Here is a 19,451-nt window from a genome sequence, read left to right as displayed (position 1 = left end):
AACTTGCACATGAACTCTGAACCTGAAAGTTTTTTTTAAAATGCCTTTGGGAAAATTGGCTATCTGCATGCAAAAGAATGAAATTGAACCCTTATCTTAGCAAATATACCAAAGTCAACTAAAATGGATTAAAGACTCCAACACAATACCTGAAACCATAAAACTTCTAGTGGAAAACATAAGAGAAAAGCTACTTGACATTAGTCTAGGCAATGAGTTTTTGGAAATTACACCAAAAGCTCAGACAACAAAACCAAAAATAAACAAATGAGACTATATTAGAAAGCTCCTGCATAGCAAAGGAGATAATCAACAGAGTGGACAGACAGTCTGCAGAATGGGAATAATAATCGCATAAGTCCTATTTATTTAAAATATATAAGGATCTCACCAACTCAATAGCAAAAAACCAAATAACTTCAATAGCAAAAAACCAAATAACTGATTAAAAAATAGTCAAGAGACCAAATGGCTTTCTTTCCAAAGAAGGCATCAAAATGGCCAATAAGCAGATGAAAAGGTGCTCAGCATCACCAATCATCAAGGAAATGCAAATTACAAACCACGATGAAATATCACTTCACACCTATTAGAATTGTCATTATCAAAAAGGCAAGAGATAACAAGTGTTGGCGAAGGTGTGAAGAAAAGGGAACCCTTGCACACTGTTGGCGGCAATGTAAATTGGTACAGCCATTATAGAAAACAGAGAAGTTACTCAAATTAAAAATAAAACTACCATATGGTCTAGCAATCCCTCTTCTGGGTATATATCCAAAGGAAATGAAATCAGTACCACATAAAGAGATCTGTGTTTTTATGTTCATTGCAGCAGCATTCACAATAGCCCAGTTACAGAAACAACCTTAGTGTCCATTGACAGATGAATGAATGGATAAGGAATTGTGTGAGGTATATATATATATATATACCTAAACATATACAGTGGAGTATTATTCAGCCTTTAAAAAAGGAAATCCTGACTTTTGTGACAACATGGATGACCCTGAAGGACATTATTTTAAGTGAAATAAGCTAGGCCCAGAAAGACAAATATCGTATGATCTCACCTATCTGTGGAATATAAAAAAGTCAGATGCATAGAGAAGAGGGTGAGCAGAGAGAGGGTTAGGAATGGGGAGATGTTGATGAAAGTGTACAAAGCTGCATTTGTGTAGGATGAATAAGTCTAGAGATCTAATGTACAGCATGAGGACTGGAGTTAATAATTGTGCACTGGAAATTTGCCAAGAGAGTAGATTTCACTCTAAATGCACAAAAAAGATGACTGTGAGGAGGTATGTATGTTAAGTGTAGTGACTGTTTCACTATATATACATGTATATCAAACCTGATGTTATACACCTTAAATATATACAGTAAAAAGAAAACATGGACTCAAAATCACAAATCCTACCTCTGTCTTACTCATTTGACAAAAAATTTTGAGTATATGCTGTGTGTGCTTCCTATGAAGAAGAAGCAGAGGGAGATATTTTTATTGCCATTTCATAGGGATATTTTGAATATTAATATGGAGGGGATTTGTTATATCAAGGTTACTGGTTTTTATTTTTAAAAAGTACAAACTATAGACCTTAAAGGATGTTTTTGTAAGGATTTATTCAAGAAACAAATTATGGAGATTATATCTTTATTTTAATATAAAATTCTGAGTTGTTTTAATATTTCATTTTAGATTATGTGAAAAAATTTGGAGAAAATTTTGCATCATGTCAAGCTGGAATATCTAGTTTTTACACAAAGGTAATTGCTCAAAAAATAGCTACTATAAATGTTTACATATAGAGTCTTAATTCTTCTCATGGTTTGGAAGACTGATATGTTTTAAAGTAAAAATTGTGCAACATCTTCATCATGTCTCTTAAATTTGAGTATTACAACTTAATTTTTGCCACTCAAAATTCCACATATATTTCAATAAAATATCAATATTTAGATGGCTATACTACATAAGATGAACTAAAATCTATACTGAAGAATATTTCTTTCATCAAGAATTTAATGAAAATCAAAAGTAGCTACAATTAATTGTCTTGTTAACTTAGGTATTGAAAATATCAACCCAAGTATGTTATCTTAAATTTCTAGTTGAGGGGCAAAGGAAGCATATCAGTCTATATTTTTCATTAAAATTATGATAATTGGGAAATTTAAGAACTTAATATCCCCTTAAATCAGATAGACAATATTCCCAAGATTTCTTACTCTCTTTCTAACCTTCTAGGATATGTATGAAAGGGCACAGTTGTACTCAACCCCAAATCTCTCAGTTTTTCTTAAAAACACACTATGAATTCAGGAATGTTTTTTGACTCCATGAAGATCAGGCGCTATATCAAGTTTGGGGTTGACAGCGTCTGCAAATATTAACAGTTATATTAAAATGCTTACAAAGAAGATGCTTTCTTCAGTTTAAGTTGACTTTTTTTAAGTTTAGAATTGTTTAGGAGTATAGAAATATGCTAAAGATATTTAATTGCTGCGAGTGTTCATACTATACCAGGCAAGGGCATGCTCATTCCAATCTTCTTCTCCTAAATTCCTCTGTATAACAAAATATGCCCCACATTCCATTGGACTTTTTTTCCCTAAGCTAACATTATTAGAAAAATTAGTCAGTGGTTCTTTGAAAATAGAAATAAATTAAGTCTACTTTTTATTCTTTGGCAACACATGATTGTCTCCATAATTAGCACTAATGAATTACCCACATATGATTTTCTTGAATAGGAACCACATTGCCTTTCTCCCAAAAGCTTACTCTAGCATTCAGTACTTCTCCCTTCAACTTTTGAAATCCACTGATAAACGCATTAAATGAGAGTTTCAGAGTTTCTTCTCTGAGATTTCACTTTTAGAAATCCATTAGCCAACTTCTCTGGCTTTTTTTTTTCCTAGTATGTTTTAACTTCACAGAATATTCCTACTTCGGGAATTTATTTATTATTATAAAAGTATGTTCACTATCGTGTATCTAGAGGAGGTTTGGGGTGGTGAGATTAAACTTTAAATAATAGTTTTTTTTTTTTTTCTTACAGGATTTAATTGTGATGGGAGCCCCAGGATCATCTTATTGGACCGGCTCTCTTTTTGTCTACAATATAACTACAAATAAATACAAGGCTTTTTTAGACAAACAAAATCAAGTAAAATTTGGAAGTTATTTAGGTACTATAAAAATTGACAAACTTAAATGATCTCTGCCTTACAACTACTAGTACTGTAATTATAAATAAGGAAAATGTATTTTCCAAAGCTAAATGGCCAGTATAATTACAGTAATAATTAGGCAGTTCAGAAACTGTCTCTTAAGGATAGGATTTGTGAAACTTTAGTGAACTCACTATTTTACATTTACACATGTGACTAAAATCATCAATATATAATTCCTAATAGAACTCCTAGTTTAGTTTACTCTTTGTAGTTCACTTTAGGAAACACTAGTAAGTTTGGATCTCTGTGTAGTCAACTCATTATACAGGTTTTTTCTGTTGAGTGCCTCCCATATCTCAGGAACTTTTTGTGAGAACTTTACATGAATTAACTCATTTAAACATCTGTGTAAGTAAGTATAGTTTCCTTAAGCACCAACTGAAAGCCAGTGGTACTGTCCGCCACGTTCCGGATGAGGGGCTCCATGAAGCATATGGGTCTAAAAACAGCTCACTGACCTTCACCTCATAAGTTCTTAGAATATTTCCCAGAGCTTAACTATTTTTATCATCTTCCTCCTCCTCACTGTCATCTCATAAGTCAATAGTAGGATACTTTATCATCTGTATTTCAACAGAAATGCAAAGTTTTCTGGCATTAATGTCCATTACAAGAAAATAAATGCTTTTCCTATAGATTTTCAGAAAATCCAGGTTTGTTTAAACTGTATGTGTGTCAAATGTGAGCATCTTACACTCAGAAATAATTATAAAACAAGCACTCTTTCTTTCTACTCAAACAGAAGAAATTTCAAGTAGAAGAATTTGTTACAATTCAATGTTTTCTTGTTTATGATTAAAGGATACTTTGAAATAGTTCAAGAAATATAACTTGATATGCCTTTTATCACATAAAATACAAACAATTTTTTGTCATCAAAAAGTCATCACAAAAGAAAGATTTGGTGGCAAAAAAAGTTGAACTTTAGCAGGATTTTTATTTAAAGTTTAAAGTTTTCATTTCCAATTGAGATTTTATATTTAATATACTCTAAAATATGTCTGTTGTAATCCTGGAAACTGATTATACTGCACCAGAGGTAAAGATGCTATTTTCAATTTCTAGGACTCGGAAATACAAACTGTATGACTGCGGTTTTGTAACACATATCAAAATTGCATAAAACATAATGAATGACCAATTTTGAGTATCTCTATGCTAAATATTCTTAACTGCTTAATGTAGTCATTTTGAATTCAGTATCATTTAATTTTATGATCTATTTTACCCATATTGCCATATGATGTACTTTACCCAGGACTGTCATACTTTCTCCCTCTTCTTAAAGGATACTCAGTTGGAGCTGGTCATTTTCGGAGTCAGCACACTACCGAAGTAGTCGGAGGAGCTCCTCAACATGAGCAGATTGGTAAAGTAAGAATTACATTTTTACATTTATTTCTTCACAAAGGTTCAAATACATTGCATGAATAAGGTATTAAAGGAGAAACTGCGAACGTTGTAAGGAAAGAAAGATTAGAAATGATGAACAGGTTATTACATTTAGTAGAATTGGTGAAAGATGTTATGGTTTTAGAAGAAATTTAGCAAAAACTTTCTGAAAAATTACAAAAGTCAAATGAGACTTTGTTTCCTTTAAGAAAATTATAAGATAGACCTATCTAAAAATTTCCAGGGAGTATATGGTGAACAGTTTCACAGCTGAAAAGAAGTTGAGGTAACTACATATTTTGTAGTAAGACTAGAAAGAAGGAAATATTATTTCTGGTTTCAGTTTTTGCTGTGTTGCTATGTGAACATTGGGTCACTCAGCTTTTCTGAGCCTTACTTTTGAAAAGTGAGGCAAACAACACTTCCTGTGCCCCCTCTATAGGATCAGTAAGATAATTCCTGAGAAAATACTTTTGCAAGTAAGGCATATTAATGTAACAGTGGATCCCAAGCCCTTTTGTGTCACTCTTAAAAGGATTTATTTTTATATTTGAGCAATTAACTGCAAGTTGTAAAAATTCATGTTTTGATCAAACAGAAATGAGTGGAGTTTTAACAAATATATGTTATTCCTAAAAACTTTTCTAATTTTTTTCCCCAATTACAGGCATATATATTCAGCATTGATGAAAAAGAACTAAATATCTTACATGAAATGAAAGGTAAAAAGGTAATATGTCTCCACCTTTAGTATCTCTGTGGGCTTTTGCGAGTAACCCTTCTTTTTTCTTAATGAGTGGATCTGGTTTGTTTTGGGACAGCTTGGATCGTACTTTGGAGCTTCTGTCTGTGCTGTGGACCTCAACGCAGATGGCTTCTCAGATCTGCTCGTGGGAGCACCCATGCAGAGCACCATCAGAGAGGAAGGAAGAGTGTTTGTGTACATCAACTCTGGCTCGGTATGTCCAAGTGCCCCAACTGGAAGCTATTTATGGAATTATGATCAAAACTCAAATTGGCCTTATTCCAGAGATCTGAGATTGTTTTCAGGTGTCTTTTATTGACAAAAGTTAAAATTCTAATACTGTACTGATAGTCTAAAAATGAAATGGAATATGATGATGAATGGGAAAGTTTCCCATTTTGATATTCCAGAACAATCTATGAAATAGTTTGTCAAGGAGTTTCTCTGTTCACAGCTTGTATGTGTTCACTCTGGTAGCTGAAATTTCTTTCAGTTTTAGGTTGATACTAATCTAATTTGAAAGAATAATTTTTATACCTCCTTCAAAATGTAGATTTCTTAATAGTTCTAGTTAAGGTCCTTATATAAATTATAAAATATTACTAGGACTAGAAGATGAAGAATTAAGTATTTTTAATTTCTTAATTTGAAAACAATTAGAAACAAGATGTGTTTTGTTAAAACATTAATTTTCATAATTCATATATATTATGCTCTTGAGAAGAATATAAAACTGGCACAGTTTATTCCACAGTGGATATATCAATTGTATAAATAGGTAATCACTATGATTCGATTTTAAATTATTAGTGATAATTTGTGGTAGAAACTGACCACTTGATAATTCAAAGGCTTCTGGCCTTATCTTGCCAGCCTAGATTCTTGACGTTAAGTCAAAACAAAAAATTGATAGAGTCTTAATGAGATCTTTTTGGCCTGTTCTTTGATTTGAAAACAAGAGTGGCCTTGTGAGAAGACCAGTTCATTTCTAATGGCATAGCATTTTTCAGTCAGGATTCAACAAAGTGGACTCTGTTTCAAGAAAGTGTTTGTAACTATGTTCAGTCAATGGTTTCAGAGCATTTAGCAAGTTCTTATATTAAGCATCAGACTAAACTCTACAATTTAAGAAAGAAAACATCTAGTCTTATAAATGGAAGATTCTCTAAGTTTAAAATATAGAGCAGGGAAGTTATTTATGCTCTGGTATTTCCTAGACTGTATTTAACCTACATTTAATAGTAAAAAGCAAATTATCTACACAGTGATCATTAAATCTCATTAATAGTGATATCAGATAATTTTCTTCCATTTCTATCTCCAAAAATAGTGGTCTTTGTACTTGCTACATCCTCATGCTGCAAATTTCTCTTATTTTCCTCTTTACGACTAAACATCCACATGTATACCTAAAGTAAAGCAATATAGAATCATTTTTCCCCCATTGAAATCTTAATCTCATTAAGAAAAAACAGATAAACCCTTCTACCCACTTGGCTACCCTCCTGTTCTTCCCTCATGCCTACCCCGAGGCACTACTCTTAGAAACACTTGGATTAATTTAATAATTGATTCCAGCTTTTAAATCCTCTGATGTAGATTAGTCTTCCTTTGTTCCATCTGACCTCTCTCATTTCTCAATTCTCTGAAATGGCACTAACCACTAAGTGGCATTTATTTACATTGATTTGATTTGGTATTGTCTGTTCTACTGTAGTACAGATGCCTTATGGAGAGAGATTGTCTGTCTTGTTTACCGCGGTTTCATCAGGGCTTGGAAGAGTCCTAGACAAGTAGGTGAAATTGTTTTTGAATGAACTCAAGAAAGAATGATACTTGAGTGACTCTGGCTTCTACCTACTTGTACTAAAATAGCTCTCAGGGGTTCCTAGCGAACTCTCAGTCACCACTCTCTGTGACTAGGAAATACTTGAAGAAGAGTGATCACCTCTTCCTATTGAAACTCTCCTTCCAGAACTTCAGAGCCATTGCATTGTCTTAAGTCTATACCTTGTCTGTTCTCCCTGGAGCCTTTTCACCCTTCAGCTCCTTAATTTAGACATTTGCCCAGGAGCCAAGCTGTTTTATCCCTGACTCCTTTGAATCAATCATTCACTGCTTCGGTGTCAGTGATTATATTTATAAAGATGATTCCCAGTCATCTTAGTTCATTTAAAATAAAATAAATGACATTTAGTGAGTATCTGAAATGTAACCAGGACTGTAAAAAGAGCTAATAATCTTAGAGCTGACCCCAGGACTTCAGGATCTTGTGAAGACACCAATAGGAGTAAACAATTGACTACGACATGGTACATGGCACGTTATAAGTACATACAAAGTGGAATAAGTGATTCCCTTTGGGTCAAGAAACTTTTACAAAGGAAGTAGTGTTTGAGAAAGACAAAAATCGGAATTTTTCTATTGGAAAATTCACAAATGAAGACACTTGACAAAGAGCGTGTGTATGCTTAAGGAGTGCCAAGTAGATTTGAGAAGAATAAAGGACATGGCCTTTTTTTCTTTTTAATACAAAAGACTGACATGATCAAAGTTTGCGAAGAGAACTGGTAACTGTCATTGCAACAGCTAATTATTACATTATTGAATGTCTTATTGTAGTAACTCATCTTCCTCCTTCCTAGTTATCAGTTGACTAATCTATGCTCCACTGCTGCTGGTTCCAAAGGCCAGCTTCCATCATGTCACTCCTCATCTCAGAAACCTTCAGTGTTTAGTATTGTTCCCTAAATTAAGAGTAAATTTTCCTCGATAATCAAGACACTACACTATAAGACTGCAGTCTGACATTTTTGTCTCATTCATTATACATACCATTCATTAGAGCCAAATTCTTTGGAATTTGTTTTGCTGCTAGTTTTTTCTGTATATCAAAATTATGCTTATCCTTCAATAGCCACCTGGCATGCCATTTCGTTTATGAAATCTATTCTGTTATAATTAGATTTTTTTTTTTTTGCATCTCGATATTGTAAAGGAGTTTCTACTTCTCAGTCATTTATATGCTTGTGTTAAGCCTTTCCTATAACTGTGGACTTATTGAAGAAAGGGAATGTGTTTTATACACACACTGCCTTGCCCCCTTTCACCTTTTCACTCTTTGCACAGTGTGTTGTCTTTAGTAAAGGCTCAATAAATATTTGCTAAATTGAATTATCAAAATGATTTATTGGATTTTCAAAGCTAGAGATCATGAGTTTGACAATTTTTTATGTCCTCTGAGCTCTAATCATACTATTAGGTGTTGACAGACTCAATAAATATTTATTGAATTGAACTGAGATGTGTGTACTAAAGCTCAGTCTGTAGTTTGTCCAACTTGTTTGACACATTAGAAAAAATCCATATCCAATTACAACAGTAAATCGTGTAAAGTTGTCAGGGAGTGTTATAATGACACCTTTTCTCTCCCTTTCTATCTAGGGAGCAGTAATGAATGCAATGGAAACAAACCTCGTTGGAAGTGACAAATATGCTGCAAGATTTGGGGAATCTATAGTTAATCTTGGCGACATTGACAATGATGGCTTTGAAGGTAATTAAAATGACCAATTTGGTGCTTGATTTCTGCTTTTAAAATGGTTTATGGAAGAAAATATGATTAAAGTTTTGTATTGTTTACCTTCCTATAGAAAATGGAGCCAGAATGGCATGCTAAGTTTTTTCTTTTCTTTAGTATTATGTATGACTTCTCCTCAATTGTCACCCATTGATCTTTACTATGTTAATAATGGATGATATTCAAAATACCTTATTTCAGTGATTCTAAGGCACCATTGATTAGAAACTGCATTATTATTTATGTGTCCCTAAAAGCTACCTATTAAGCTGTTACACCCACCATTTTTCTGTTAAGGAAGATCCTGATTTCAGAAATAATAAAATATGGGCAGGAAATGTGTATCGTAGACTCATTGGACCACAGTATTTAACTAGCAGTACAATAAAGACACTGACCAAAGCCACCAGAGGCTGGCTGCAGAGCTGGAGCAGGGTTCTGGAAGCCCATGCTCTGCCAGGCATTCCCTATAGCTATGTTGTGGGAGGATCTGGAGAATTCGAGAAGAGATTCTGAGCAGGCCACTGGGAAGCCTGGGGACAGTGGCTGTTTACGCACTGATATTGAAGTTTTTATGAATTGAATAGATGGTAGTGTGGTAACTGTGCATATTGCCATGGATGTCGGTCTTGTTGTTGAAATCCCTGCATGTACTAGCATTCCCTGTTAAAAATTTGCTTTTATCAATCTAGTTCTAAGTGGTAAGTAACTGAGTCTGTTAAAACTGTGCATAAAATGATGAATAGGTTTAAGAGGAGAGTGTGCAATTTCCTGGAGTTCAGCACATAAGTATTTGATACTTATTTTTAGAGTTCATAATTGTCTTCTTGATAAGGCCATTGGCAATTAGCATATGGTGATTTTATGCTAAAGCTTTCTCAGAGATTAAAGTGATGGGGTACTATAAATTCTCATCTCCTTAATGTCTTCTTGTACCTAGATACCACAATCTACTTTAAATATATAAAATGCATTATTCTATACAAAAAGTCAGTTATTGAATACATGCTTCCAGTGAACCTTCTTAAACGTAAAATAGAGTAACTTGTTATACAAGTATTACTGTTCTGGACTTTTTGTTTACTATTTAAAAACTGAAAGAAAAAAATATGTGTATATACTTTTGGTTATTATGATTACACATAATTTTTTTAAAAAACATTTATGGAGGGGAGCCTCTCTGTACCCCACCCATCACTAGCTTCCCCCTACTTCCCTTACCCCCCCCCCCCCCCGGACCCCAGGTTGGGCACTGGCTCATTTTCATAAATAACCTTATCCCGGACAGAGGTGAGGGAAGGTGTTGTGACTATTTTGTTTAATTGGAGCTGTAAGAGGGATCATGTTGTATTTTATGCCCTTCCTAAAAAGGGGGCAGGACTCCTGTATTAGCCACTGCTGCCGTCACTCGTCACACTGAGTTCGCATCTCTTAAGAGTTTGTATAAATTCAGGTCAGCGCTGCTCCTATGCAGCCATCCAGTGTCATAGAAAACCAATTCACTGATAACTGATCTCTCCATTCAGAAGTGTGCAGTTTTAATGTACAGCAATAAGAAATTGTTATTTATCTTTTTATTAACAGCCTGATTTGATTAAAAAAATAAAGTTTTATTATGCTTGATGTTACATCTCATAAGTAACCAGCAATTCTGTAATATTTATTGAACATTTATTTTGGGTCAGATGTACCATACCAGGTACAGAATATGTGCCATAATAAATGAAAATGAAGAAAATAGTGGCACCATTTTTTATAGTTCTACCATCAAGTAGAAAATAAAATTAATACTGGAAAACATAAGCCTTATTTAGTGGCAAGTTTAAGGGGTCTACCTAATAAAGACCTATGGATAAAACCATGTTTATGCATTTTGATTTGTCACGTGTGTTGTATGAGACAACCCAATTCTTAAAAACACAAAATCACTGTTTAGTAAAACACTTTGTCTATGATTTCTCTGTCTTGTTTTAATTGGCACATTTAAAGAAGACCATTCACTATTTTTACTCTTTTGAATGTGAAAAATATATGTATGTACACATGAGAAATTATTTTTGTGGCATCAAAATATCGATGACAAATTTGAATTATTATTATAGTTAGAGCTGTAAAACTGTCATGAGCAATAGGCAAATTCCCTTATCAAAATTACTCTAGTACCTGGGAAAAGCCCAAGTAATTTTCCAGTGGTGTGAAGGACAGACAGAGAGTGTTCTGTCGATGAGACTTAGGAAGAGGACTTCGGAGGCGACTTTCAGGGGACAGTACAGTCTCTCAATTTGTATATGAGACCCTGGGCTTCACACAGCTCTTGTCTCACTGAAATCCCTCAGCACTCCACTCCTAAAGATAATACCTTTATGTCTGGAAGGTTATTATGTAAATGATTTTTAAAAATATTCCTGCATATTTTTGTGCTATTTATAATGTCATTTATAATTCACCACATATTTACATTTAGTGACTACACTGACACTTCAGTGAGTGTTTATAATGCCATATATCTTTTTCTACTTGGTCCAGTTCTTTTTTTTTTTTTTTTTTTTTTTTGAGATGGAGTCTCACTGTGTCACCCAGGCCAGAGTGCAGTGGCATGATCTCGGCTCACTGCAAGCTCCAACTCCCGGGTTCACGCCATTCTCCTGCCTCAGCCTCCCGAGTAGCTGGGACTACAGGCACCTACCACCACACCTGGCTAATTTTTTTGTGTTTTTAGTAGAGACAGGGTTTCACTGTGTTAACCAGGATGGTCTCTATCTCCTGACCTTGTGATCCACCCGCCTCTGCCTCCCAAAGTGCTGGGATTACAGGCATAAGCCACTGCACCCGGCCTCCAGTTCTAATTTTATCTTCTATTTTGTCCATGAGTAGGCATTTTCAATATTTTAGATATTAGTAAGACCATTGCTGATGTGGAAACAGGGCCAGTGTGTCCTAGTTCTTGGCTGAGGTCTTTTATTCCATTCCACCATGTCTGCCTGCATGAGGCAGCAGGAATTTACAAGTTATTTTTCTTTATGTATTTCTTTATTACTTTGCCCCATCTTATTTTATTTTTCTGGGGTGGATGGGTAAAGACACTTTGTGTTCATGGCAAGAAGTGTAGGATTATGTAGAAAGAGACTCCAACATTGGATGCAAATCACACCTAATGTCTTTTTATTATGCAAATTTTTGTGGTACTTTGCGTAGCAAACCTAAGTTATCTTGGCATTTGTCGTATCACTTTTCAATTGTTCTCAAATGGAAAAAAAAATCAGACTCTATTTCCTGTGTCCTTAGAAAAGCAACACAAGCCATTTTCTAAAAACATGACCAATTGATTTGGCAAAAGTTTAGTGTAAAACTCATCAAAAGCATGAAAAAATTGGTCAGACAGACTAATATACCTGACATGACCAACAGCAGATCGCATTTTTTATTTCATATGTAAAATAGACTTGACAAGACCACTATTTATTGGTTTAGTTTTTTTTCCACCTTGAGCCTTATTATCTTACTTTTAGACTATATGTTTGAATATTTTTAGAGCAGAACCATAATAAATTCTACAATTGTAAATTACAAGCTGCACTATTTTGTGTGCACCTGAAATATTGATATATCATCAAATCATTAAGTGAGCACTTCTGTTTTATTTGTTTATAGGGTACAAGTGAAATTTTATTACATGCATCGATTACATAGTGATCAAGTCAGAGCTTGTGGGTATCCATCATCCAAATAACATACATTTTTACCCATTAAGTAATTTCTCATCATCCACCCCCCACAACCTCTTTCCCTTCTGAGTCTTCATTGTCTATCGAAATGTAGCAAGATGAGCCGCAGACACCGAGTTAAAGAAGGAAGGGGTTTATTCGGCCGGGGGCATCGTCAAGACTCCTGTCTCAAGAGCCGAGCTCCCCGAGTGAGCAATTCTGTCCCTTTTAAGGGCTCACAAGTCTAAGGGGGTGCACGTGAGAGGGTTGTGATCAATTGAGCAAGCAGGGGGTATGCGACTGGGGGCTGCATGCACCGGTAATTAGATTGGAACAAAACAGGATAGGGATTTTCACAGTGCTTTTCTATACAATGTCTGTAATCCATAGATAACATAACCGATTTGGTCAGGGTCGATCTTTAACTACCAGGCCCAGGGTTGTGGCGCCGGGCTGTCTGCTTGTGGATTTCATTTCTGCCTTTTAGTTTTTCCTTTTTCTTTCTTTGGAGGCAGAAATTGGGCATAAGACAATATGAGGGGTGGTCTCCTCCTTTAATTCTACTTTATACATCCATGTGAACACATTTTTAAAGCACTGATTTATGAGTAAGAACATGTGTTATTTTACTTTCTATGCCTGGCTTGTTTCACTTAAGATAATGACATCCCCCACCAGTTCCATCCCTGCTGCTGCAGAATACATGATTTCTTTTTTTTTTATGGCTGAATAGTGTGTGTATGTGTGTGAATGTGTGTGTGTGTGTGTGAGAGAGAGAGAGAACCTCTTTGACACAGAACAGGAATCGGTATTAGGAAGGGAAATTTGGGGGTATGACCTCTGTTGTTAATGAGTTTATAGAGCATGGGAATAGCACAAGATCTGGGGCCAGGCTGCAGGGTTTAAATCCCAGCTCCACAATATCCTGGCTCTGTCACCTTGAGCAGGTTATACCCTGTGCCTCAGTTTCCTCATCTGTAAAGTTGGAGTCAGAGTATTTATTTAATATGGTGGTTGTGAGAGTTACTTGGGTAAATGTGCATAAAGCCCATATCACTGCCTACATTGTAAACATAATATAAGTGTTGGCTGACATACTAATAATTTTGATTTATACTAAAAGAATGAAATAAAATGTTCAGATATGAAGTAAAAGCAATCATTAAGTACCTATGTTCTGTATATTATGTCCCAAATTAAGTTGCATAGGCTTGGAAAACATTTATTGTATATATTTCAAAACATATCTTTCTCATTTGAATAATGATAGCTAGAACTTTATTATATAACAGATCCAAGTGTAATCCAGAAAGAGTTTGAATCTATATATGTGATAGCCAAAGATTGAATATACCCAAGTGTCCTCTGTATGGAAAAAAATTTATCTGGGCCTTTTTCATATTTTGGCTGAAAAGGCTCATCTGTATTTTTCCTAAATATTTGCCTTAATCTAGATCACTCTTGCTAATAAGAGATACTGTAAGAATTACATCAACCACTTCACAATCAAGGCTTGTTATTTTCTTCATGTGTTATGAAGAATCAATATATAGCAAATTCTAGAGATTTAACCACAGCGGTAGAAGTATAAACCCAGCCCTGATTAAAGAAATTGCTGTCTTCCCTTCAATGGCTCTAAAATACTTTTCCCCACTCCTTCTTCTCACGTCCCTCTTCTCTTCCTCCTCCTCTTTCTCTTCCTTCCCATTCCTGCTCCTCTGTTCCTGTATGTATATATTCTGCACAAATCTGACTCCAGTTATTCCAAACCAGTTGTCATTCTTCACATGTGCCATGCTGCCTGTTGCTTCCCTGCTCTTGCACAGGCTTTTCCCTGTCTCTAAATTGCATTTCCCCTTTTCTTCACCTGTCTATGACCTATGGACACTTTAATCTTATCTTGGGCATCATCTTCTATGAGAAACCTTTCCTAATTTCCACCACTTCCTCCTCATATTATGCTGTGTTATTAGTCTATTCTTACTTGCCATTCCTCCCCACTAGACAAAGAGTTTCTTTTTGTGATACTGCCCTGTTTTGCCAGCTCCTGGCAATTGCCTGGAATATAGTAGGTGCTCACTAGCTGTTCGATGAATGAATAAATGAGTGGGCATATTTGTATATGAAAGTTTGAAAAACTTTGTACAAGTCAAAAGAGGCTAGCCTTAGTATGTTTAAACAAAGTAAATATAGGTGTCTACCATTTCTTTTTAACTGAAAATAGAAAAGCTTTTGCATTTTTAAAATTTTACATTGTTTAGCATGGAGTTATATATCAGAGAGATATTTTTATCCTCATTGAAATAGTAGCCAAAAATTACTACTATAGTTGATAAAATGATTTTCAATTTGATGGTAATAAGTAATATCATGAAGACAAACTACTTTAGGTTTCTATTAAAGTAATAAACCATTGCATATAAATAAATATGTGCATAAATAGACAATACTTGGTAAAATAATGAAATGCTCTTGCAACTATAGAATATTATTTTTCTCCTTTGTGCTATATATTTATAGCACTTAAGCAACCATGTCATTTACTCAGGTTTTCTTATATTAGTTGATCAGATCTTTTTTTTCCCTTGGTATCATAGTCTGACATAATAATAATACAGAAAGGAGGTATAATCATTATTTTACAGAACAAATCCTTTTTCTGAAATCCTGTGTGTCTGTGTGTGCAGATACCTCTAACAGATACCTTAATCATTTTCATTGGAAAAGGAATTAATTTAAAAGTCATTTTGCAAATAAGGTAAGTCTAGACTCCCAAAATAAAAATTCTTATGATCAAATATTCATAGATTATGAGAAGTTATTACATGCAAGGCACTGCTCTAAGCACTTTACATAAGTTATATCCTTTTATGCTGAGAGTGGTTTTTATTATGATCCCACTATATAGGTGAGGGAATTGAAACACAGATTAAGAAATGGGCCCAGCCTAGTGTGGCAGTGCCCAGTGGCAGAGCTCGGATCAGACCCCAGTGGTCTGGCTGTACAGCCCATGCTCTAATCATTTTGTTACACTGCCTCTTAGATGCTTCCACTCTGCTTTCTTCCATGCGCAAACTATTGTGTGCAATCCTGTATATATATGATGATGATCATATTTTCTTTTTTTCTGTCTGAGAAGACTGTTATTTTTCATAAAAGAGAGTTTTCTTATGTGATATGAATTAAGGTTCGTAAGGTTAGTTTTCGAAGTTGCATTCTTTGTATCAAGAATTTATTTTTCCACTGTTTAAATTATCGGATAGATGTTGCTATTGGAGCTCCACAAGAAGATGACTTGCAAGGTGCTATTTATATTTACAATGGCCGTGCAGATGGGATCTCGTCAACCTTCTCACAGGTAAGATACTATTCTATTTCCAAAGAAGCATTGGTTATAATGCATATCCTTAAAACTTCCAGGGTTTATGTGGACTTAGTTTTCTTAATTTTCTCTTTCAAATACTTAACACTTTATTTCACTGTTTACTTATAGTGGCAAATGATCTTATTTTAAGGGATTAATAACTCTTCAATCTCCCTTTTTCCACAAATTAGAGTTGTAGTTCATTTCCACCCTAGCTTGTCTATAGCCCGTTAAAGATTTCTCTTTGTATTTCATTAAATTGTATTCTGAGATAATATCCATATGATTCTAAAATATGCCCATTTGGATTTGATTAACTGTGTCTTGGCCTTGTGGCTAGAGCCCCATATTTTGTGAAGATTGCACAGGGAGATCAAACACACATATGATTCTCTGGGTTTTTTTCACTGTTGAGTAGTAAGGTGATAGCACTTTAATAATGTCTCAGGATCTTACTCTGACTTCACTTTTGTATGTTGAAAAATCATGGCATTTCAGTGCCTAGAAAAAAAATGACATTCATATGCAGAGAAGAAAAGTTTTTCCCTTGATATTTGCATGGAAATATTAGCTGGCACAGTTATTTTTGATTAGGCAAAAATGAGCAAATGGTTCTCTGTAATTGATATAAAAAAATGCATTTGTCTAGTAAAAAAAATACTAATTTTCTTATTACGAATATCAGCTTAATATTTATAAACCTCTATGTGAACATGAAATTAGATATGTGGAATAGAAAGTACATATCTGGCTAGGGTTGTTCTTGTTAAAAAGTCAGCTTTTATCAAAAGCCTCAGTCACAGGCTCCACTAAGTGATTACAGACATCTTGTTTTACAAATTCTTATTCATGTTGGGCAAGGAGGTCAATACAGAGCCTGAAGAGACCTAAGGAGGCCGGACATGGTGGTACACACCTGTAATCTCAGCTACTCAGGAGGCTGAGCTGGGAAGACTGCTTGAACCCAGGAGTTCAAGGCCAGCCCAGGTGCCATAGTGAGACCCCCATCTCTAAAAAGACTTGAGAGGGAATCAGGACTATTTCAGAAAATCTGTACAGCATAATTTTCCCTTTGCTCGCAAAGTAAATTTTTTTAGTCACAAATGTCACCTGTTCATTTCAAGCTGGAAAAATTTTGTCACCCTTGGAAGTATTTGATTTAACTAAAATGCAACTTTGTTAGTAGATGTGCCAAGGCATGCCTGAGAAAGCTCATTATTTACCTAAATTATTGCTTCTCTGGTATATTAGTATTCAAAAACTACTTCCTACTCAACTTTCCTATTTTTCAGAGAATTGAAGGACTTCAGATCAGCAAATCATTAAGTATGTTTGGACAGTCTATATCAGGACAAATTGATGCAGATAATAATGGCTATGTAGGTGAGTAACTAGTTTATCATAATTTATAAATTGGAATGAGCTCTATTATAGATACTGCTTTATAGTCAAGTACATAAAACTGGTATGAAAGACTTCATCTTACTGATAATTTTTTCTTCATTTTTAAAGTTCTCCTTAATTCATTCCTAAAATGATCAAGTAATTCCTCAGCTTAACAATGCTAGTTACTCAATGTTATAGTCTGTGTTTTTGAAAAAATGAAAGCATTCATGAAAATCAAATATATGAAGAGGAAAAGAAACAAAATTTTTATTTAGAAAGGAAATTTGAGTGAATGTTTCTAGTCCAAAAATTGAATTTTGTTTTAGTAAAGTTGTTTTTGTCATAAAGTTTATGATATATCATAATGGGATGAATGTTGTACATGAATAGATTCAGAGAAAAGTGGAATGAATCGTAAGATGTTAGCATATATTCTCTAATTTTCTATAAATAGCGTTTTTAGGTAGTCAAAGGTGATGCATAGTTAAGTATTTATGGCTGAAAAGTAATTCTCTTTGACTAATGATGATCATTAATCTGTGTTGTTTTTGATCCTCCAGATGTAGCAGTTGGTGCTTTTCGGTCTGATTCTGCTGTGTTGCTAAGGTAAGATTGATCTATTTCACTGCTTAATGGAAATTTGGTTTAACTGTAAAATGATGGGAGGCAGTGTTTAAAATCAGCAGTGGTAGTGACCTCATGATGCTCTTTTGGTATTCTGAAGTTTAATTATTGAATTTGAGGTATTTTTTTCACCTTACAGAGACATAATTAAATCATCAAAGTCAATATTTTAGACATTTAAATAAAAAGTTATTTTGCCCTGTGCACAGATATGTAATTAGTATGTACACACATAATAAGACTCATGAAATTACTTGGTCAATGTAAACTGAAAATATGCACTTATCTTCTTAAGGAAAAATAATTCTGCAATTAACATTGCTAATTTTATTTCCTTCTCAGGACAAGACCTGTAGTAATTGTTGAAGCTTCTTTAAGCCACCCTGAGTCAGTAAATAGAACGAAATTTGACTGTGTTGAAAATGGATGGCCTTCTGTGTGCATGGATCTAACACTTTGTTTCTCATATAAGGGCAAGGAAGTTCCAGGTTACATTGGTGAGTATGCTCTACAATATTAATGCTTGATGGGGTGCGGTTCATTAACTAATCCCACAATCCTGCTGGGAGCCCTCACCGGTTTTCACCGTGGAGATCTTTAGAGCAGGGGAGAGAAGCTACCTTCTCTTCCCGGGAGATGCGTGCTTTTCCTCTCCATCTTCCAGATTCTTGCGTTGTTCTAACCAGTGAGTCGGGCACATTAGAAGGCTGTAGTTGTTTAGAGATTATGAGAAGCAAAGGACATAGTATCACTTGCTATATTAGTTTAAGGTAAACCAACTGAGCTTAACCTGTGAAATCTCTTTCTTCTTGACATTGGATAAAATGTCAATAATTGAAGAAAGCCAGTCATGGTAGCTCATGTCTATAATCCCAGCACTTGAGGAGGCTGAGGCTTGAGCCCAGGAGGTCCAGGCTACAGCGAGCTGTCATCACACCACTGCATTCCAGCCTGGGCAATGGAATGAGACCCTGTCTCAAAAAAATAATAACCATAAAAATAAATATTAAAAAAAATTGAAGAAGCTAGACTTGATTCTGATTTCTATAAATAATACGCCTGTTAATAATTTACTGCGACTACAAGATCCTAAGAACCGTTACCTATTTCCCTATGTATAGACAACTCTCAGTTATCTGCTGTGGAGAAAGTATCACTGATAGAGCTCATCCAACATTGTGGTGGGGAATCTCCAATCATGTATATGTGACTTTATAAGTATTTTTGCTAGCAGATTAATGTTCCTAATTATGTTTTATTTAGGCTAATATAAGAATAACTACTAGTGAAACGAGCCTGTGGTAGGAGAAGAGCATATCTGGGCATATCATTTAGAGATTAATAATTCACAACGTTTATGATCCCCTATTAGGACCTGTCAAGAGTTTATTGTATTCATGACCCTGCTGGCTGCCGTTA

At 34.7% G+C, this 19,451-nt stretch overlaps 1 protein-coding gene across 1 annotated transcript in view; it reads left to right on the top strand.

The window, feature by feature from the left end:
* ITGA4 (integrin subunit alpha 4) overlaps window positions 1–19,451 on the top strand; it is an 85,782-nt gene that overhangs the window by 25,232 nt on the left and 41,099 nt on the right. The window contains exons 5-14 of the mRNA XM_032755238.2: window positions 1,700–1,767; window positions 3,063–3,192; window positions 4,526–4,611; window positions 5,297–5,359; window positions 5,451–5,588; window positions 8,819–8,930; window positions 15,922–16,016; window positions 17,315–17,405; window positions 17,969–18,014; window positions 18,375–18,529. Coding sequence (XP_032611129.1) covers window positions 1,700–1,767; window positions 3,063–3,192; window positions 4,526–4,611; window positions 5,297–5,359; window positions 5,451–5,588; window positions 8,819–8,930; window positions 15,922–16,016; window positions 17,315–17,405; window positions 17,969–18,014; window positions 18,375–18,529 — 984 coding nt within the window. The remainder of the gene's footprint in view (window positions 1–1,699; window positions 1,768–3,062; window positions 3,193–4,525; window positions 4,612–5,296; window positions 5,360–5,450; window positions 5,589–8,818; window positions 8,931–15,921; window positions 16,017–17,314; window positions 17,406–17,968; window positions 18,015–18,374; window positions 18,530–19,451) is intronic.

This window comes from Hylobates moloch, unplaced genomic scaffold (assembly GCF_009828535.3).
Source record: "Hylobates moloch isolate HMO894 unplaced genomic scaffold, HMol_V3 SCAFFOLD_1, whole genome shotgun sequence".
NCBI lineage: Eukaryota > Metazoa > Chordata > Mammalia > Primates > Hylobatidae > Hylobates > Hylobates moloch.
Note: the sequence above shows the minus strand (reverse complement) of the source record. Positions and strands in the feature narration are given on the sequence as shown.